The sequence below is a fragment of the Eupeodes corollae genome, chromosome 2 (assembly GCF_945859685.1).
Source record: "Eupeodes corollae chromosome 2, idEupCoro1.1, whole genome shotgun sequence".
NCBI classification, from domain to species: Eukaryota; Metazoa; Arthropoda; class Insecta; order Diptera; family Syrphidae; genus Eupeodes; species Eupeodes corollae.
Window position 1 is genome coordinate 822,402 of NC_079148.1, and position 23,434 is coordinate 845,835.

The following is a 23,434-nucleotide window of genomic DNA, read 5'->3' on the forward strand; positions in this document are numbered from 1 at the left end:
ACGACGTTGACTCAATTCCACGAACGACACCTTAGTAAAAATTATACCTAAGAAAAACGCTAGTCTCCAGTTGGGCCAAACAAATGATTTTAAAGGTCCATTTCGGAAAGGAAATTCTAATTTCAACAGTTCTAGTCTACCACCCCTTTGTCTAGAAAATCTTCGAATACCAGATCCCAAATAAGAGTAGACTAGAAAGACCATTCTTCAGCTACAAGGGCCAAGGCGGTTACAGACCGAAGAGCTCTTCGTCTCGATTGCAGAAAGTTTGAGTGGGATCGAAACCTATGGAAGACCGCAATATTTCCAATAAAGTTCCTGCCATCGGAAGCTTGATAAGTAAGCATGGATCGAATAAACTTGTTCATATAGTTCAGGGTTTTTGGGAGGTCAACTTAGAACAGCGTTTGTAATTTGAATTTTTGAATTTAAAAAAAAAAGGTCAGAAGAATTGACGTTTCTTCTTTAGGAAATTGAATAGTAATGCCATGTCCAGTCAATCATATGGGCTATTGACTATTGCATGCCTACATCGGAAATATAATTCCGCATTGGTTAATAAACAAAGTCAATTTTATTGAGCCTTGCCTACACCATTTCAAATTCCGAAATTTGCGAATTCTTCAAATTAATTTGGGAACATTCCTGTTCTGCTACCGAAGACAACTTTCGAGAAATGTCCGGAATGAATAACTTTTACTAATGTTGTTGAAAAATTCTATTCTAAATTATTGAGCAACATACCTTTAATGCCTAATGCACCTGGTAAAACTCTTTGTGATACTAAATATCAGCACAACCTTCCAGACTATAGAGACTTGTGATATATTACTTTTTTATTTGGAAAAAGTATGACTTTGATGGAATTTTATACTTTTCTTGTACCTTATACAAATATAACATCATAAAAAGAAACACAGAACCACAAAGACGCAAAGAGGTAAACCTTATACGTTGTATGTACGTAGAAAAACACAACAACACTGAGCAAACAATTAAGAGATAGAATAAGAAAAATGAAAAACATGTTTTACGAGATTGAAAAGTTATTTCCCTTAGAAAACCGGGAGAATGTGTTTACCTTCAGCTGGTATGTTGTTCCATCTTGAATTTAAAATACAAAAAGAAGAAGAACCATAAGAAGTCCACAAGTATATATTTAAAGTACATATTTTGAGTTATTAGAAAAAGATGAGGGACTAAAACCCTTCGGTATACTTATGAGCAGAACAAATGTCAAGTCTAGAAAAAGACTTTAAGTATTAGATGGACATGACAATCTCATTTGCGATATATACTAGTAGATATAATAAATATTCTAAGATGAATAATTGTTCTTTTGTAGCGAGAGCAGACATCTCTTTAAGTTCTTATTCTTAATCTTGAAAGATTGCATGTATTGAAAAAAGGGTGATTTTGTCAAACGAAAATTGTGTTCTTTTTTTTAAGGAGGAGGAATTTTTGAACTTGCTTTGGATAATAAATTATCTATCTTTAATGTGTACCAACAGTTTTTTGAACCAGTTTTAACATTTTTTTTTGAAACGAAATCAAATCATTATTAAGATTGGTTAAATAAGCCATTCTGTTCAAATGAACCATTTTAACACATATAAGGATTTAAACCCGTTTGAACAGCCGGACGTTGAAACTGATAGTTCTGTTTTAAAGTGCATTTTGGTATGTCAATAATATATGAAGTTGTATTTGCCTATTTAACTACTGTTAAAAAAAGAATTTCCCGATTAATACTTGACTTTTAAAGGGAAAGTAGTACCCGTGGCGGGATGGTTAGTGAGTTGGACTGTCATGCCAGAGGTCTTGGGTTCCTCTATTCCTGACAACAATACTCGCACACAGGAATGGTTGACAATTGTAAGTCACTAGGCTCTTGTCCTCAATGGACTGTCGCGCCACACAATTTTTTTTTTTAAAAGGACAGTTTTTTTTAATAATAAAGCTTTTGGTATCAGTGTTACTTTCTTGAACTACCTGCTTCTAAAAATGTTAGCTTAAATATTTGAAAATAATTCTAAAGAAATGTTTACAACAATCCAGATTTTGTATGCCAACAATCTTAATCTTAAACTTTTATTTTTAAACTTTAGTATTTGAGGTCTACCGCTTGTTTGACATTTTCTTTTTTCAAATAAAACTTACTATGATACCCTTATCAAGACTTTTGTACACATTTACTCAATTGTACTTATTACATGAAAAAACAACTTATAACAGCGAAAGATTTAAAGTCAAGATAAATTACATTAATATTGTCAACTTGTACATTGAAGGCTATTCTGTGGTTAAAGAACCAATTTATGGGTAAAGCAAGTTTTAGTTGAAAGACTAGTGAAATTTTCTAGAGCTGTCAGTTCAAAGAATAGAAATAAAGGTCTATACTTAAATATAATCATGTGGTAAAAAAGTAATAAAATAAAATTTAATTCCAATCAAAATTATACTGTAAACCGAATAAATACGAAACATGTCTTTTTGAGTGCAGATTCAAATCAAAGTTTGATTATAAATAGATGATCAAAACACAGTTCGAGCGTTAGGAAAACAGGGGAGCATTTGGATCGAGATGTCGGTGCGTATTGGTCTTACAATTTCCAATATCAAAATTTGAGGGACAAGTGTTAAATAAACAATTCTACATTCTTGTTGTGCGGCTGAAAGAACAATATCTACTTGATAAAAATTCCGAGATTCACCTAAGGGATACGGCAGAATTTTTTGAGGTATGGAACGCAACAGGTTACCTATTTCGATATAACTTTTTTTTTTCTTATACAAATTTTTCGTTAAAATAGCGAAACATAAAGCGATGTACAAGTTTCGATTAAAGTTTAACCGCCTATAACATACAAAGTCCATTTTTTGATTTTGCCCAAAAGATTTAAGACCCACCTATCCGAAAATGAGCGTTGTACTCTAGTTCTACGACAAATTAATGATCGTTTGCATTGCATTATGTTTGCATTAAAATCAATTTAGTAAGACTTCCAGAAGCTTCTATCTACCGGGCTTTTTCAAAAGAAAGCTTCAAAAACATTCACATCATTATTGAAAGAGCGTAAATCACCACAATATGATTCTAAGAACAAAACAAAAACGAACAAAAAAAAATAACCAAATTAGGTCGTTAACATAACAAATCTAGTGCTCCGCATTAAAGTAAATGTAACTAAAGTGGAGGCCGAGGCATCATCTAATGGCAAGAAAGTTCACGATGTTATCGCGCGCCCACTGCAACAAACAAAACACGAGAAATATCGAACCAAATTAAAACAAATCTCAGGAGTGTTTCTTACTCTTTCTTACCAACATACATAATGTATACGTATCTCTTTTTCCTTTATAATAGAAATCCCCCTGGCGATGCTGAAATGATGCTGATGGTTTGCAATCTCAGATTAGAGCATATCTCTACAGAATCGGGGGCATGCAAAGGCTGTCATTGTGTCCCTGCACTGAAACGATCACTAAAACCAAATAACATAGAGTGCATTAGAGCTGCAGTTCTTACTGCCGCTGCGTCTCTAATGATTTCGATTTGGCTTGCCGCTGCTGAATCTGATGTTGATGCTATTGCTACAACGAATTGTCATTACATGTGCCTTGTCAATATAATGTAGATATGCAGTCGCACCAACAATCAGCTTTTGTACAATAAAACTACGATTATTCATTTAAGTTCGTTAAATTACATGAGATGTTAGAAGTTGGAACTTGTAATAGCCAACGAACGATACTCGTACGTGCAAGCGATGTGCACTGTTGAAAAAATTAAATTATATTTAAACTTTGACTTTTATTGATCTAATTCTAGTTTAAACTTTTGATTCCTGTCATCATTTACAAACAAGTTGTGTTTAAATGTACAAAAAGCTTTGAATAACAATACAGAAATGGACAGAACGTTTCTTCAAAAAAGTACATCATGACAGAATTTATTGTTCAATGACATTTCAGATGTCAGTTGATTTTAAAGGCATTTCCTCATAAAACATGCAAAACATACACATGTATTGAAAGTTTTTTGAGTTAAAAGTTGCCCTTTTTCAGAGCAAAGATATCGAAACAAAACGTTTTCTTTCTTAAACTTTCAATTTCTGACAGATTATGTCAAAGGATCCATACAAAACAAATTGGATCATTGTTGGCAGAAATTATTGACCGCACGATTTCTTTCTTAAACAATTAATTTCTGACAGTTTTAGAGTCTGTCAAAAATCATACAAAATTAAATTCCTCACATTAAAAGGATCTGTCAAAGAAAATCATACACAACAAATTGGACCATTATTGACAGCAATTAACTATACGATCCGTCGAAATAAATTGTATTAACGTTGACAGATATTTCGGGAAGTTAATAAGAACATTTCAAATAATTTCATATCGTTCTACTTCCAAAGTACGCCAGAGTGACTTCGTTTTAGTTTTTCTTTCAGTGCATTGCGACAGATCAAAAGTTCCATTTATTTGGCTGACGAACGGAGAAGACAACAGCAACGCATAGCACAGCACCGCACCGCATCGCACATATGCTGCTGCTGCTGTTGTGCCCTTAAATGGAATAACGAAAACAAAAAATGCCTTCAAGTCTGTATGATGGCTGCTTTACTGTCCTCCCGAGTGTCTTTCCTCTCAAGATGCCCGATAAATATCTAATTTCGCTATATGGCTTTCAGTGCGCTATCAGATTGTACTGCTTGCAACTTGATGACGATGATGATGATGCTATATGGTTAGCTAGCTTAGTGCTTTTGTATAGTTATATAGTCTGTAAGACTCGCCAAACGTCATATATGGTCTTGATCGAGATAAACTGCTTGTGTGCGCCTTCACTCTCTGCCCTGTCATGTTATTTGGAATCAATAATTGATCATCATTTCTTCCTGAAGTTGAAAAAGTTGAACTTGCAATCGTTGAATTCGACACACAGGCTCTCAGTCTCAAGCTGAAATTGAAGCCAAAGCTGAATCTAAAGTTGAAGCACACTCATATAAATACTTTAATAAATAATCGTAGAAGCGCTAACGTGTTCTCCTACGCAGGAAAGGGCCTCCTATGGCCGGTTGAATGCATCGACTGCAGTTTCTTCTTTCTATCGGGACATCGAAGTCGAAGCTGTCTTTGAATTCTGTGTTTTATTTACTGGTTCCTATATCTGGTAAACATGAATTTCATATGACGACCAACGATGATGGTTGGATGGCTCTGATGGCTGCAACTGCAACGTCGCGTCGCCTGCGATCATCATCAACAAGCAACAAGAAGGAATACGAAATGAAAATAGCGCGTGGGCGACAGACTTGTCTTATTCGATGGACATAAGAGTCTTATATCATGTCGTTGCAATCGCCCCGTTGTCTTTGTCGTTGTCGTTGCCGTTCGACAACTATACGACTTTTGAATGTTGACTTGACTGTCGACTTTCGGTCGGTCGGTCGGTCGTTGGTCTTTTGCTAAATTATTCTGCATAAAACTCGGATGTGGGCCGGCAACGGCGGCGGCCGAGCTACGAGACCGAGAATATAGTAGGCAGTGATGGTGTAGGTATAAGAAGACGAAGAATATGTGTAGCGTGTTCCGTTCCATGGATCCCTTTTTAAAAGTTGAGCTGGAGCTGATGGTGTGCTTTATCAGTGTACACATCATGATTGAAATCATCTTCCAAAACCTGTACGACTTTATAATTTATTCAATAAACCCAGTTGACTGAGACTGAGAGGATAGGTAAGGTACATACATATCGAGTATAGTTACAGAGGAGGACTAGTCTGCATGATTGGTCATAGATGTCGCCTTTTTCGTTTTATCATTTTTATGTTTTTGTAGATAAAGACTGCATCTTCTAAAAAGGCGAACTGGAATGTGTTGTGAATTGTGATGTATACAAAAAAGGATACGACTAGGTCTTATGAATTTACTTGATTTTTAAATGTTCAACAGTTCGTTGATGAATTCATTAAAATGCTTGACATTTTTTAGGAGTGAAAGTGGCGGAAAACTTCAGACATTTTCTAAGATTGTTTTGCAACTACATCAAATCAATAAATATTTTAAATACTTTTTAACAACTTTTACAATTGAATCTTGATCTCCTTTTCTTTGTTTCATAGAAATCATGAGTTTGATTTTATTTTGCAAAATCAAAACTTGTCGTAGTCTTGTCATCCTTTACTTTTGCAAGTCCCAGAAAAAGGATCTTCTTTTTCTTTTGATAATTCTTTTATCTTTATTTTTAGGAATAATTTTTCACATTGATGCATTAAAAACGATAACAATCACGTTCAGCATCACAAACCTTTGATAGGAGACAACAAAAAATATCCTGACAGAAGCCCGCATTGTATCTTACACCCACATGATTTTTTTTACTCTGCTCCTTTGTATTCCTTTCTGAGGAAGGTAAACTGACGCTTCTACTTCTTCCACATACCTGAACACACAAATTCCCTTATTCCCTTGCATAAGTTCGGGTTTTTCCTTTTTTGCAAGGAATTGTCAGTTTAAAATTGCCTTGCCCTTATATACTCGTACGTATATAGAAGAAGATGTATATATGTACATATAGAAGATTGTCTTTTGGTCTTTTTTGTTGTTGTTATATGAAATCTTTATTTTGAGAAACATGGCAACGTATGGCAGATCCCTTTATACGAAGTTGCTGCTTTGTCCTTTTCAAATGCTGATGCATGAAATATTTAGCATAACTTTTTGTTGTGCATAAAATGTATACCTATGTTGAAGATGCTGGGTCCTGGTGATGCTTTGAATGATCGTGAACCCTGTTTTGTTTATTGAACTTGAATATTTTTTCATTTGAATATTTTGATATCTCTTTTGGTTTTTTCTTGTAACTTGGTAGGTTTTTAAAGAAAATGTTTTTTTAACTTATGCTACTTCAACTTTCGTTGGAAATATGGAAGGGTGATAGATCGAAATAGGGCTGCAGCTCAACTACGACATAAAAATCAATTTAAAATATACAAAATTTCGATTTCTATAGTATGAAAAGCTATATTTAACTGAAAATAAGGGTACATTTGGAAGACCGAATTAAGTTAGGCGTTACTAGGAAAACTATGTTTGCGTTACCGAATGATCTACTGTTGGCAGGTGTTTGAACTATTAATTTAAACAAAAAGAATGACTTAGGAATGGAGAACTGTGTTTTTGAAAAACATAACAAAACTATTTGAATGATACTTCTTCATTTTTTCCGCAAAACAATTTTTGTTATAGAAAAATACAAAATATAATCAAAAAATTCTGTTTACAGTTTTAAAGTGATTTGAAACACAAAATTAAAAAGTTTTAAATTATGGTAACTGGTCGAATGATTAGACTTTACGTTGGGAAACTATTTCGGAAGTATAGGGCGTGCTTACAGAAATTATATAGGGTGGACCATCCTAGCGAATTATATAATATCTCCTAAAGTCTGTTTACAGTAAGATGGCTTTGATTTAAATGTAATCGACGAATTTCCTGTAATATCGGGCATACTGCAATAAAATGATGTATATCTTCTATTTCTCTTCTATTACATAAATTACAAATTTGTGGAAGATCAGTTAGATGAGGCTCATAGTTCAGATTTAAAATTTCAACTCGTGCTCTAAAGATATAACTTATGGCTTAGGTCGATAATTCATTATTGAAATAGTTAGCTTCTGATGGTAATTGGTGCTTGACGTTCCTATAGGTGTTCCTGGAGGATGTTGACGATGCTAAGAGAGATGCTGATTAACACAATTGCAAACATAGAGCTCCATTCATCTTTATTTGACTCCAATAACTTTAAGTTAGCTTCATTTGAGACAGCTATCTGACTCCATTTTTTAAAGGGGTGCCATTAGATTGCAGTAACCTTAGCAAGATGGTTTTATGAAGACTTCTTTCATCCCTCTTCATCGCTCTTATTAAATAATCCGAGTTCATTTTGAGGTTTTGAGTATATATTGGCGTTACCCCAGACTCCACGTAAATAGCATAATTTGGTGTTGAATTTGGTAGTCTAAACAAGCGTTTGAAAAAATGTCTTTGAATTGCTTCAAACTCCTCGAGCAAAGTATCCAAAAACTTGAGCACCGTAGCACATACAACTGTTGACAGTTGCTTGAAAAACACGATATTTTGACACAATATCGATTTTTGGACTGGCAAAAAACTTTGGCCATAATAAACTCAACGCAATTTTAGCCTCTTTGCAAAACTTGTCGGCAAAGAGTATTCCTCCTGGAAGTTCATCAAAGATATCGTCGATAAACAAAGCAAACGTTATTGGGCTTTAAATGCAGCCTTGTGGGACACCCGTTGTTGTTTCAAACCAATCCGAAAACTCTGATCTATTACATACGCAGGCGCTTGATGACTCAATTCCGCTTAAAAAAGAGCTCTTAAAATAATAGGACCGTTTTTTAAACGAAACATTTTTCAAATAAAGCGGCAAGGTTTCACGTCTGTCATTATTTTATCGATATTTTCATAAACATAAGCCTAGTTCAATAACCAGTTGAGTTCTTATAAAACTGTTCTTCAGTTGACCCTCAAGCCCAATTGTGGATGTATTGTAAGTATTGAGCTCCTCATTTAAGGCATATAACACGAATGTGTAATGCTCGCTTACTTTACTTTACTTGAGGACGGAACTGAAAGAAAGGTCTTAAAATGATACATATGTGGACCGTTTTCCAAACAAAAACATTTTTGTCGAACACCGCAGTGCTGGCAATCAAAATTTCGGTCTGCCTGCCTTTAGGTTAATTTTCTAGTCTCATAAATTTTTCCCATCGCATTCAGACTCTTAGAAATGGCTTGTTGAGTAACACCAATATGCTTAGAAATGTCTTTTTGACTAATAGCAAGTTGCTGACTTGCAAATGAGTATCGACCTCATCTAAAATAGTTTGCATTGATAGCCCTAAACATTCCTGGAGTGATTTCACGATTCTTGTCACTAGATCAAAATTCAAACAAGGTCGCCACAAGGTTCCTAAGAAAGAATGAACTTTGTGTTATAGAATCACTGATTAATGTTTACAGGCATCAAACTCATGCAAAACGCCATCTATCATCTACTTAAGGAAATATGATTTGAAGTTAATCAAAGAAGCAAATCTACGATAGCCTTTTTAAACAGCAGAATTAACCATTTATAGCGTAGTACTGGCCGTTTCGATTTCTTCATAATTCATTGATAATTTTATCATTATGTTTTCAAATCGTATTAGAATCCTATTATTACTATTTATCCAACTGCACGAAACACAACACTTTTGACTGTTTCTTGCACTGTTAATATCCACATTATAAGAAAAGGAAAACAATAAAAATACAAACAAAAACAAGCCTAAACTGCAATTTAAACGCGGAAATTATTGACGCAATTATATGGTATCGATCAACATCAGCGCATTCAGTGCAGTCCCACGTTAACCTTTCTTTTTACAATCTATACCTACAAAAAACAACAACAACAAAAGATATAATGGCAAATTTGAATAGAGGCCCATAAATGCAAACATCAGAAAGAGCTCTTAAGCGCCCCAAGCCCAGAGCATATTTATAGAATACTTAGTCATTACATGACCATAATTGTTTGGACGCCGCCGTAACGACATATAGTTCAGCGAGTCGACTAACCTTATAAACCAAACGAGCTAACGAAAAGTGGAAGAGACCTCTCCTCATCTACGTCCACATCCAAATCCACATTCACGTTCACGTTTACGTCCTCATACCTCAAACTCATATTATTATACTTCTACTTATGCTCGACCAAGAAATGGCGCTCACTTATCGATTCCCATTGTGCAGCAGTGAGATTGTTTTATTTCCCGTCCGCTATGTCGCTGCTGTCGCGTCGTCGGTCGCACTCACAGTTCAACCATCACCCTTCCGATTCGAACTTATTCGTATTATAAAAAACAACTACAACAACTTAAAAGAGGTTCGTTTTCTTTGGTTTTGTATTTTGGTATTCATCTGGGCCCTGCGGTCTAAAAGAGATCTGGTTTTGGGTTAGTCAGCCTCAGTATCAGCCTTAACTTGAGTCTCAACTCTCAAGACTTCAACCATACATTGTTAATTCTCAATGGGCAATTTCTGCAAATGATCATGGCATCGTTGAGTTTTGAGAAGGAGAAGCGTGTGGTTGAGGATATAAAAGGTATACGTATGTAGATACCACTCGAACTGGATTTCCAGTTAAGCGCGGGGGAGATCATAACAAGGTTTTGGTGAGAAGTGATTCTTGTATACTGCAGCACAACCAAGTACTTTGGCACTCGTGCATTTGGGTTAAATGGGTTTTTATTCTATTTGGGTTTATTGACAAAAAGCTCATAATGTTTTCGTGAGCACACCTACACTTGGTGTTTTCTTTTATTTTTGTCATATTCACCGACTTAAGTACGTCGTAATTCAATTTTATGGACATAGCTTTGAACGTGCACTTAGAGGTAAAATTTTTTAAGTAAAAATACCTATTCGAATCTTTTAACTTTGGAGTTAGAAGGTGTGCGTTTGATAAAATCAAATTCCATTATTTTTAAGAACCTTTTTATTTGAAAATTCATTTAACGTTGGATGAGTTTGATCTTACGATGATGCTTTCAGTTTAAAAGGAAAACTGGTCCAATCGACAAGCCTAATCACTATCTAAATAATTTTTCAATAATAAGTTTTATTTTGAATAGCCCGCTATTCGGGCAGTTGTCACTTTTGAAGCTGCCATCTTTTGACTTTTGGCAAGTAAAGACCACGCCATTACCAAAAATGGGAAAATATATGTATGTTTTAACACTTTCCCACCCACAGGACAGCGCAGTGGAGAGAGACCTCACCCAACTTGGAGCGCGAAACTGAAGACATCTAGCTAGGGGCCAAGCTAAATTGAGAAGTTTGTTGGGTGAGGCCCTAGTTCACACAGGACTGCAACGCCACCTTAAGTAAATAAGTGTGTCGCTCAAGAACATCTGAGAATATTGATGCTGTAGACCGTATAGTTGACGAAAACACAACGATTCCCAAATCTTTGAATGAAAGATCGATGGTTTTCAAAGTTCAGTAAACACAAGAAGAACTCAAGACAGTCGATTGTCAGTAAGCAGTAAGACCCGGAAAGTTATTTAAGGGGTATTTATGCATTTTGACTAAGAAAACGTCATGAATGATTGCCAGAATTAAAAGATATTGATTTGGAAGAAGTTTATCTTTGTGTCAAATAATTTCAACTTTGCAAGAAAATTTAATGAACTTGTTATTTCTCGAAGAAGTGCTTGTAATTTAATACCTTTCGATTCATGATCGAGAAATCGTGAAGTTATCAAAGATACTGCAAATGTGCTACTAGTCATGGAACATTTCATGGAAAGGATTAGGTCATGACTATATGGTTGGGTTGTCCATTTATTAATCGTTTTTTAATATCAAAATGGAAAACCGTTAAAACATTAAGTTTGAAATCGTGTGGTACTTCATAGTATCCATCATATATCTCATAAAGAAGGTTGCAAAACGTCTTCTTTACATTTTTATATTTCTTTTTTTGTGAGAGCTTGGTGCGGCTCCGATCACTGATCCTTTCAATTGTGCCCAATTTTTATGGGAAATATAGGAAATTCCTAGGCCGCCAAAAAACCCCGATTACCACATAAAATCAAAAGGCTCTTAAATAATATTAATTCGGTGATAAAATGTTATGGGTTCAGATAGGGTTACTTTAAAATTTTACCACGATCCGTATCACATTCTGAAAGTAAAGTTCGTCAAGTGTATACAAAAGTATATGTTTCCTAGAGAACGATCACACATTGAAAATGTTCGTTTGTTTGTTCTTTTTAAATTCAATTCAGCTAATAATAAATTGCTAAAAATATTTTTTTATCGCTATCAATAATTATTATTTTATTATCTTTCTGTGACATGTTTTACAAATGAGATATTGTTTTTTTTTTGTTTTTTCCCAACAACAACAATAAAAAAATTAGCATTCTTAACGAGTTTGTGCAATTTTTTGTTTAATTTGTTTGTTGTCATTGTTAGTTGGACACATTTTTTATAAACTTTTCTTCTATGATGCCACCAAGAGCTTAAAACAAAAGTATTTCAATAGACATCGAAGAACAAAACCAACAAAATAAACGGTTCACATGCTTTCTTCCGGACTTAAATACATAAATGTATGTATACATTTTTTTGTTTTAAACCTCTCTGATTAAATAAATCACCAATTAATATTTAAAATATTCAAATTAAATCGATTTTATTGATCTTTTCATCTGACATTTCCACCGTCAACAGAGTCTTGTCGGTTGTTGTCCCCCGCCCAACATCATCATCATCATCAACATTATCATCAGTATCTATAAAAGTTCATTGTGAATCTGAATTTGAATAGATTTAATAGAACGAAATCTCAAGCCTTCTCCTCTGCTTACATATATTGGCCGTGGGCTTTGATGTTCGTTATAGTTTGTTTTAAATAATTCAGCACTCACTTAAATCTAGTTAAATGGCCTTTGCTGAATTCTAAATTAGGTCGTTTATTAGTTGGATGTATCTATGTCTATAGTCTAAGTTCATATAAAACATAGTCTCTATTGGTTTTCTGTGTTTTTTTTTTTGTTTTAAACATTATAAGTCGTAAATTTATTGAACTTAAAAAATACCACATTTAACTTACTTGCAATATGGTTGTCCGTTTAGTTGTTGAACGCAGGTGGCACCGTTTTTGCAGGAAGGAAAGCATGACACCGTACCTGAAATGATCAAAGATAATATAGAATTATAATTTAGATGAATAAACTCATAAATGGAAAATTTTAAAAAGCTAACTTCTAAGTTGAATATGATTTAATTTGTTGCATCTTGCATATTTATGTAGGCATGTATATTTGTGTAGATTTCAAGGTGCGGCAATGAGAAAAAGGGCAAGATCACCGATGAAGACCTGATGTCCACTACTTATGTCGTATTAAGTATGGGAACTAACTCTGATCATACATATTAGATTCGAAGTCAAATTAAGGGTTTTAAGAGTTATTTATGTAATAAAAAAAAGATAGTTGTTGGAATTTGAAATCTTTATTCATTATGGGAATTTTAGTTTAGGATTTTTGGCCATATATCATCGTTGACACAAAAGTGTTTAGCTTAGTTTTGTTGACAATGATGGCTAATCAGCATTTGTTAGCTAATAAATAAAGGGTTCAATAAGAGCTTTCACTTTGAATAGCTCCCTATTATTTCACCAGCTGTCACTTTTAAAACTGTTACCAAAATTGGAACGGTTCAAACTTTGAGAACGTGAACATTTTGTAGCCCAGTTTGCAGTCTTGCAAGAAAAGTTTTTCTGATCTTATTTTTCCTCGTAAAGGTTTTTTTCTTTGAGGTCTCGTGAAAGATAGGATCTTACAAGTGATCCACAATCGATTCAAGGTATAAATGATGGAATTCGTCAAAATATCGACGACATACAACCTTTTCATTGAAAATGAAACCTTTTATAGGTAACTTATTAACATCGGCCAGTTAAGTCATATTCATAAGGTCAAGAAAAAAATTAGTCAATCCTTCTTCCTATACCCATGGAAATTGATCTTAAAGTTTTAGATGTCAAAACGGGAGCGAAAAAATCACTCTTGATGTACGGTTGAACAAATATTCTTTACACTTAACAGCATTTAAAGCTAAAGTATTATGGTTTAAGTTGTTCATGCAAAATGTTAAGAATGTTGCTTTAAGACATTTAGAAGTTGAAACTCACTTTTTAACGCCAAGCTCACTAATATTTTAAATATTCATGTTATCATTAGAAGTGATTGATATCTAATTGAGGACAAAACCTCACTACTTATCAATTTAGAAATTGAACCAAAAAATTAGCCTTTATTACAAATGTCAATTTAAATGGCACACAATTTTAACTGATTTAGTTTAGAGTTCATATTAATAGAAGCGTTCTCAAGATGTTTCAAAAAATTGCATTAATTAGGCGTTTAGTTACAGTCTGTTACATAAGAGAGTGGTCACTGTTACACGTAGATACAAAATTAGAGAGTCCTGTTCCTTTTTCTATGAAATAGAGGGCACCTCAGTCCTTCATGCCTTTTGTAAATAGTCAGTTGTCGGTCAAATTTAGTGGTTTTTCGAAATGAGTGCTGTTTACGCTTCTCGCTTTGAGGCAATTTTTATATTTTTCTAAAAGGATCCAAATTAACGCAATCTGCTGCTACGAAATATATGGGTAAGTCGAAGCAGTTCGTTAGCAAGTGGATAAATCGCAATAAAAAGGTCGGTGACGTTGATGATTTTCCTGATCGCGGAAGTGCAAGCAAAGTCTCAAAAAAAGACGAAAAAAAGATTCTCGAAAGATCCAACTTTGGATTTACGTGAAGCTGCTGTGAAATTGAAAGCAAAAGGTGTTGACCTATCTTAAGAAACGATTCGCAGGCACTTGCTGGCCAATAAACTGAAATATCGCAGAACTTTGGAAAAACCAATGTTGAGTGCAAAAAAACGTTGAAAAACGAGTGGAATGCCGAAAAAATGAATAAAATATATCACAAAGCTTTGTAACCATCGCAGTCGTAGCGTGTAGAGAGTGAAAGGTGCAAAACGGAGTTCTCACTTTGGTTGGCCATCTCAGTCACAGGATGCAAATCCCATAGAAAATGTGTGGGCTCTGATGAAAATGCAGCTTTGCAGACGCAAGCCTTATAACTAAGATCAACTTTCTCGACAAATTCAGAATATTTGGATGTCTTTTCCAGTAGATTATGCAGAAAAACTAGTGGAAAGTATGCCCCGACGGTGCCAGGCCATAATTGACAATACAGGAGATTGGACTTGCTACTGAAGTATTTGCATTAAGTATTGACGACCAAATTATCAATAAATTTGCGAATTTTTGAAAAATCAAATGTTATTGTTATTATTTAACAGTGACCACGCTCTTATGTTACATACTGTAGATAGTACAGTTTTAAAGTTTTGCCATAAAACTTTTAAGCCGTTGAAAAAGTGGAAATTAGTTAAATAATAAGCCCTTAACAATGGGTTGTTTACAGACTTTTGTCAGTAGAATATTTGTACATAAGCTTTCTACCCCATGTAATTGACTAAAATCATTTCATTACTAAAGCATCTAGGTCCCCTCCTATGTAAGATAGAAACAATTTTCAAATTACTTTAAAGAAAACTATAAAATCCTGGTATTAAGTAGAATTCTCTGTTTCATTTAAATGACCTCCCATAAAATCTCTATAAACGACCATATTGCGGAATAAAGTCAAAAAACTCATGTCTGAGTCCACAAGATAGAAAGACCAATGTACCTATATACCTACCGACATTTGCGAAAACTCTTTTACTTACAAAAAAGATGCAAAAATAAACCCAAGCATGTAGCTTAGCGCTATAGAAAGACAGAGAACGACACAACAGACAAATAAGCAAAGCTAAGGAAGTCAAATTACTCCGGTCTGGTATCTTTTTTTTTTGCTTTATATATGACGCATCACTTGTGGCATGCGTAATTATTATGATATGTCAATTTAAGCGACAACCAAAGTGGTGAGCCCGAGTGTTTTTGATGGAGAAAGATCGTTTTTTTTTTTTTCATTTTTCTTGTTGTCCAAGCTAATTGACCCCAATTAGAAGACATGCTGTGCGCGTTGTGCTGTTTCTACGCTGATTCCATGGAGTGTCTTCAAAAAAAAAAAGTTGCAGGGACAGCAGCAGAAGCAAAAACTTTAAAATTTCTTGAAATCTTAACGTAATCTCAAAATACCAATAACAATATATCAAATCACCAAAGCACATGATTTGCACAAAGTATTAATTAATTCGCGCCAGATATTTAATCGAATATGATGTCACATTGGATAAATAGAATTTTATTAGCCTCAAGGCAAAATATGGAAAGTGACAAATCGAGCATATCACTATCACCATCACCATCATTATCCATTATCAACATCATGGCATGCGGAAAAATGATGCTTTTAGAAAAACATCAAACTATTTTTTGCCCTTGTAAACATAGAAATAGTTTGCATCAAAAGCACCATCAAGCCCAACAAAATCGGTAAGCTCTACTAGTAGAGCATGAAAATTGCAGCCGCACTACCCGCACGCCTAACATTTGACGCGTCACGCCGCCGCGGCCGCGTCGCATCATATCCACCAGAAGCCATAGCCACGTTAAGTAGCACGAGTATTTTTACAAACACCTTACCTCAACAACAACAACTGAAATATTATCATGCGTTGATGATTTTTGAAGCTTATTAAGCGAGCAAATTAACACCGATGAACGATTGGACATGAACATGGACAGGGAGAAAGAGGAGATCTAGGTAGGTAGGTAAACACTCAATTAATTAATCACTTGAGTGATTATTTTACCAGAGCACCATCAACAGCGGTAAATTCGAATTACGTTTGTCAATTACTCTTGGTTGCATTATTCATTATTTTCTAGTTAAAATGTGCCTATTGTGTTCATATATGTTGTGTGATTGCTCTCCAAGTAGTCATCGTCATCGTCATCCAACACAACAATAACAACAAATAATAATAATAATAAAAAAAAAAGACGAATAACGAACTACTTTAGTTGGTTTGCACAAGCAGCAACAATGTGGTGACGGTGGTGGTGGCGGACCGGACGGTGCGAACGGCAGCGGAATTCAATAGTCCCAATCCCAACTCTTTGGTCGCTTCCGTGCAAACATCAATAACTATCCCGCCAATGTGAATGCGGCGCGGCCGCTGTCAATCTTGAAATTTATAAATTCCTCTCATCCGGTATACATCAGCGACATGAACATCATCATCAGCAGCAGCATCATCAACATCAGCCTAAGCATCAACATCAGCACCGCACACACCAGCAACAGCAGCAGTAGCATCATTAGCATGATGTAGGCACATAACGCCATAATAACAGGCATTATAAGGGTGGTGTACACTGTACAATGTACATAAGGCCTTTTTCTGTGACTTTTCTATCTGCTGCTTCCTTGCATCATACAACATCATCAATGATTCTGGAGGTTGATGATAATGATGATGATGATGCGACCAAGGCGATCAACGACGTCGTCGACGACACGCCGAGCAGACCGAACGACACGACACGACTACGACGACGTGGATGTGCTGTGGTCACTTAATGCGTTTACACGCAGTGCACTGAACTTTCCCTCGTTAAAAAGATGGCTGTTAGTCGTTACCATCACTTCGTTGCAATTTAGTCCCAGCCAAACTCCACATAGGCGGAGAATTTGTTAACTGATATTTTGTGATATTGGTTTAAGAACCCAAAACATAAAATTTTATATATTGCAACAAAAGCTTGCAACTTGTAATGCAACAAAAAGTCGCAAATCGCAATGATTATTGCATTGTGTATGGTTTACATGGGAGTTAAGTAGGTTTTTACTTATTTTTATATCTTCAAGTCATTCATTAAGATTAATTTCATCCATCTGAAAACTCAAAAAGATGGTTAAGCAGCACCTTCGTGCAGTGATTCTATTATTATTATTTGTTTCTTTTATTTTTATAAATGTATGTTGTCTGGGGTGTCGTTATTGTTTTGATTTCATTTGGCAGTTTTTCTTCTTTTTTTTAATACAATAAACATCACAACACAGCAACTACACATACCTACACTCACTGAAAATGAAATGAGGCACTGAGACATTTCATTCACGACTTCTGTGTGCACAGTTATTCAATTTTTCTCAATTTTCTGTCAGGCTATGCCTGCGACCGACCCAAAGACTATGACGACGACTACGACGTTGACGATGGGGTGTGAAAAATGTGAGTTTCACAAGAAGCTGCAGCGCTTCAGCCACCGACCGCTGCCGCCAAGACACAGCTTCAAGCATCGAGAAGTAAAATTATGAAACGTGATGATTTTTGCATCATTTGCAGCGCGCAATCCTCAATGCTCAAAGAACTACATTTTGTGTGAAATTCAATACTTTTGATTTTTATACATAATTTTTATTTATATTAATATATGGGTAATGATGTGAGATTGCACATCAAATGCAAATTCATATTAACACATCTTATAAACTTTGAATTGCTTGAGGAGCAAATTAAAAAAAATTGTTTGCTAAGCAGTTTATGACTTTCCGAGTTTTCGTAAATTAGGAGAAGCGTTTTTTTTTTTGAAAAGTTTAAGTTTGAAAATTGTATCTAAAGAGTACAGCTTGCATGTAGTCATTACATAAGGTTTACAAACAATGGGATTCATTTTGGCACTAAATAACAGTGAGTATTTGAAGAGGGCAGATCGATCCAAATAGTTTTTCATATTTACAGGCTTTGAAATACAGGGGCCTGATTATGGGTTTTCCTAGCGAGTTTACCATTTTTCAATTATTGCTTTCGCTTTCGCCTTCTTTATTTTGAATTCAACCAATTAACGAATGGGAATTTGAAATGTCATAATGTTTGTTGGGGAGTTGAAATCCGAAAGCTTTTTTTTGGCGGATTCACAGGCAAAGGAGTATTTATTATTATTCACTGTTAGATTTTCTGGATTCTTTCTTGATTGTATTTATATACAAATGTAAGCCAGCTTTTTTAAATTTTCTTATAATTTATCCACAATTAAATATAAAACTCATTCAAGGAAAGGAACGATAAAAACAAGCAAACATCTACATCGATTTCACGAAGAAAAATAAGGGCATTGCAACGGGAGCACTTGCGGTTCTGAATATCGGGCTAAAACAAATTTAATTAATTTTAAATATGTAATATTGTTTATTGAATAAATCACCGCAAGTTTCACAAATTCAATAAAAACAAAAGAAAATTTGTGGAAAGCAGTCAAACCAAAAGTGTCAAATCACTGGAATATTGGAAGAAAAAGTCAAACGAAAATTGTCAAATCACTGGAATATAGGATGAACTATTTTCGCTTCTTAGCGAATTCATTAATAAGGAAATACGACGCGAGTCGAATTCAAAAGGCCGAATTGAAAACGATCCGCCGCGAACCTCATAATTACGCCCCCGAAATCAGGTGATAAATCAATATTTTGAAATATAGAATTTTTACTAACACAATTTTCACTGAACAATATATTCTGCATACAAAATTTTGTATTAAAGTTTTGACTCATACAAAATTTCGGCCCTAATCCTAAAGCAATAACTTTAGACATTTCATTCTTAAGGTCTTGAACCAATCGTGATATTTCACGTGACCCAAAGAAAAAAAATTTGAAAGTGTTAAATAACAATATCTCGGTAGCCCAATGACATTACCGCCAGAAAACTTTTTTATCCAAAATTCGAACTGTAACTGAAAATATTTTAACATTATTGTATTGAATAAAAATTTCAATGTTTTGTAGCCCCAATTGTTCTATTTTTCATTAATGGAGTAAATTTAGTTGTCAAATATTAAAAGATGATAATTTCAAAGTTTACAGCTGTCTAAATAGAGGGCTATTCAAAATGGCTACGTTCAATCTCGTGTGGGATAGGGTATCTTGGATAGGTGGATTTTTAGATACCTTGTTGAATGAGTTGGATAGCTGTATTGAGATAGCTCTCAAAAAATAAAAAAAACTTTCCCTGTTCACAAAAAGTAGAGAAACATTTAAGCTTCGAAGTCAAAATTGTTGTAAGATAAAACATTTAATGGAATAGGATGAGGTTCTTCAAATTTAGAATGCTGGACACTAGACTGGAGCACAAAATAAGTCAATTTTGAAGCTTAAAAAAAATACATCATAATAACCTTCTAAAATTCGGAGGCAGATAGCTTCTTCTGTACAACAGAGCATCCTCAAATACAACTTCAACTAACATGTTGTATCTTTTTGTTTGCCAACAAATAAAAAAGCTGAAGTAAATTTTCAAGTTTCTTGAAATTCAACCATGTGTTGAATCAGCTGTTCTGTCAGACACCTGCATACCCCAGAAATTCTTGGATACCTTTGTATTCTTTTTTTGACATCTCAGCTGTTTTTGATCAGCTGTTATTTTACACGTAAAACACTAAGAAAAAGGTATCCAGATACCTGATACCAAATGAGATTGAACGCAGCCAATCAAACCTTTTATTGGAAAATACTTTATATTTGAATGGAAAAGAAAACTAACAGAATAGTTTACTAGATTGACTGAAAATTGAGCTAACTTTAAGGAAAACTTATCGTAAAGTATCATTTCTACCGGAAGTTACGTCAATTACTCATTAAATCTATACAGCCTTTCGCTGTTCTGTGGTTTCCAAAGGCAATAATTTTCTTTCCAATTTCAAAGGATCTTTCGATTCAGCATTGGAAAAATTATTCAATCTCATTTCCATTTAACCATTTTCTCGCTTAACGGACAAAAAGAAAAACAGGAAGTAATCAATTTGCAAACAAAAATTATGTAGGCTCAAGGAAGCAAAAAATTAAACCTAAAATATAGAATATAAAAAAAGTTGGTGCAAAATCAACTATCAAAACTTTCTTCTTTTACAATTACTTTTAGTTCCGGTTTACATTCATCAAACAATCCTAATTTATTCTTTTAATTAGCTCAAATAAAGTTTATATTTTAATAACGCAATTAAAACCTATTAAAGAGCTAAAAATAATGCTAATTTCTAAAAACGGCAAAAAAAGGAGTTCAATTAAAATCCACTTGGATGCTGTGGCAAAGAGCAAAACACATCCACAAACCGCCGCCGCGCCGCCGTCTCCGCGGAGCTTCGTCGCAGCCGGTCGGTTGGCCTATTGGATAGACAACTCACTCTCAATATTATATAGCAAAAATAAAAACTAGATGATTTTAATAACCGACGAAGAGATCTCTGGTGCAATCAATGAATAAAGCAAGATCATCTCAAGATTGCGCCACAGACAACTCAGCTAGCAACTAGCATTTGCTTTATATTATTACCACGAGGAGCGCGCAAGCGCGCAAGTTGTTATAACTATGACCAACGACTCGACGAAAAGCCAATCCAATCTCAAACTCCAACTCCAAGCCAAGAGTCATCCAATAAACATAAAAATCTTACGGTGCCATGCAAAACTAGTCCAATTACACGCAATTGCGAGTCCATTAAGGAGAAGGTAAAACAAAGTTGGACGCAACCAGAGCTGCGCCTGGTATGTAATTTCATACGTTCCGATTCGATTGCAGCCAGGCATCGCTTTGCATCGCATCGCATCGGTTTATTGACTTGCTTTTGGATATAACAACATTCGCTTGCGTCTATATTTTAAGTGCATTAAATAGAATTTATGTTCCTTGGCTTCGTGGTGGTGGTGGTGTTGGTGGTCGGTGGTTTAGTGGCTGGTGGGTGAACGGAAATAATCTAATTGCGAGGATATGGGCAACTAACTAAGGGTTGCCCAACTTAGACGGACTCTGGAGTTGTATCTTCACGTCGCGGTCGTTGCGTCGTCATCGTCGTCAGTTGCATCGGTGTGACATGTTATGAACGCAAAAAAATGAGGGTGAATGTTCCCACGAGCATTTTCAATGTTGTAGCAGTTAGGCTTAGCACTTCAAGAGTAGGATATCGACAATATAATAATAATTGTGGATGGAATTGGAACCCTTCTTTCAAAAAATAATGTGTTGAGGGTAGTGCATGTGTTCAAGTGGCAACGACGAGCGACGGCTTGTGGTTGCCTTTAGAAAACTATAACAACAACGAAAACATAGAGACCTCACTCATTTAGCGTTTGAAGGGCCAGACTTTGTTTATACAAACAGTTACAGCATTCATTGAATCATTCAGTTGTTTTTTTTTTCCACTCACTCACTCGTACTCCATCTTTCTACTCTCTCATTCACTATCTTCTTGGGTCTGGCTCTGGAGTCTGGACTGAAAAACTGAATCTATTGAATCCATTGAGTTTTCAACTTCAACCAAGCTGCATATCATTATAAAGTTTATAGATGTCAGCTAACACAGATCCCCCGGCTCATTTGTTAAGTGTCATTGATATTGATAGATTCCATGGAAATGTGGTTTCTGATGATGATTTCGAAATCGAGTTCGCCCGGGTCGTCGTCAATCGTCATTCATTTTCATTCACCGACATCGACATCAACATCGACTTAAACATGGGATACAAAGAAAATCCAAACCTATAAGAATTCTTCTTATCAAGAGTGCACGCTCAAGCTCATGCATTAATTTGTAAATTGTTGCTCGTTCACATCACATCACATTATTTTTATTTAAAACATTCTCATTCAGGGATTATTTTCTAATCAGCTATTATTATAGATTTGCAGTCAGTCTATATTTATATGCACGACGAGGAGAAACTTTTTTTATTTTGTTTTGTTTGGCTTTGGCTTTGGTTTTATTCAACCCACAGAGAGTTCCCAAAGTTTAAATCAGCCTAGACCAAAGATTAGAAACATGAAAGAGGAAGGGAATGTGGTTTCTTGAGATAGTTGTATATGTAGCTGTAGCTTAATGGAATCAAGACAGTAGAGGCTAGTGGAAACGAAATAAAAATGTAGTATACCAATCGGTTCCCACACTTTTCAAGTTGTGAAATAAACATTGATATGATGTACATTAGCACTATAATAACAAAAATAATAATAAACCACTTTCTTTGTTTATGGATTGTGTTTCGATTTAATAAAAACCGCTGTGCTATAAATATTTTTGTCCACAGCAGCGGTGGGTAAAATGTGGAATAAATTTTAGATTTTTTGACTGATTGTTTTATATTCTTAGCCAAAATATTCGCATTTTTAAACTGAGAAAAAAGGTTATAAGTTTATAAAAACATTTATGAGCCCGGCACAAACTTTGAAACTAAAGTCTTTATTGTAAGAACAAATGGTTTGCTAAGCATGAAATACAGACTTAACACAAGCCATAAGTAGCGTCCGTCATATGATCTTTTTTCATTTTTTATCAATTTGATGTTTACTGTATTGGTAACACATATTTACCTTAGTGTCATGACTCTTTCAGCTCTGAATCGCGGTTATGGGAGTTATATTACATACTCGAACTGTCGCAAGACATGAAAAAGATCTCACATACATACATATATTCGCTGGTTCGGAAGCTATTTTGAACAGGAGTACTTCCACACTTCACAATCTTTCCCACTGTTTCTGGGCTTGTTACGAGTAGTTTGAAGAGATAATAAACCCCATGTGTAAGCTTTTCCACCTTTCCTATCCTTCTAGGCTTATTCCAGTTCCTTAAAACATGCAGTTTAAAGACGGCATTTGTTCAGCCATTCTCTAAAAAAGCGAATTTTCTCACCCTTATTCCAAGATCATGGAAGAGCTTATGAAATATCAGCTCAAGAAATATCTTGAGCAACAAAATCAATATGTCAACTGGAGATCTCGTTGTTCGTCTCACCGAACAATGAAAAAAAAATTCACGACATCG

The 23,434-nt window shown here is 34.9% G+C and overlaps 1 protein-coding gene across 1 annotated transcript in view; it reads right to left on the bottom strand.

The window, feature by feature from the left end:
- The window catches only part of LOC129944053 (neurogenic locus Notch protein), a 68,885-nt gene that overhangs the window by 31,870 nt on the left and 13,581 nt on the right, over positions 1–23,434 (bottom strand). The window contains exon 2 of the mRNA XM_056053209.1: positions 12,704–12,779. Coding sequence (XP_055909184.1) covers positions 12,704–12,779 — 76 coding nt within the window. The remainder of the gene's footprint in view (positions 1–12,703; positions 12,780–23,434) is intronic.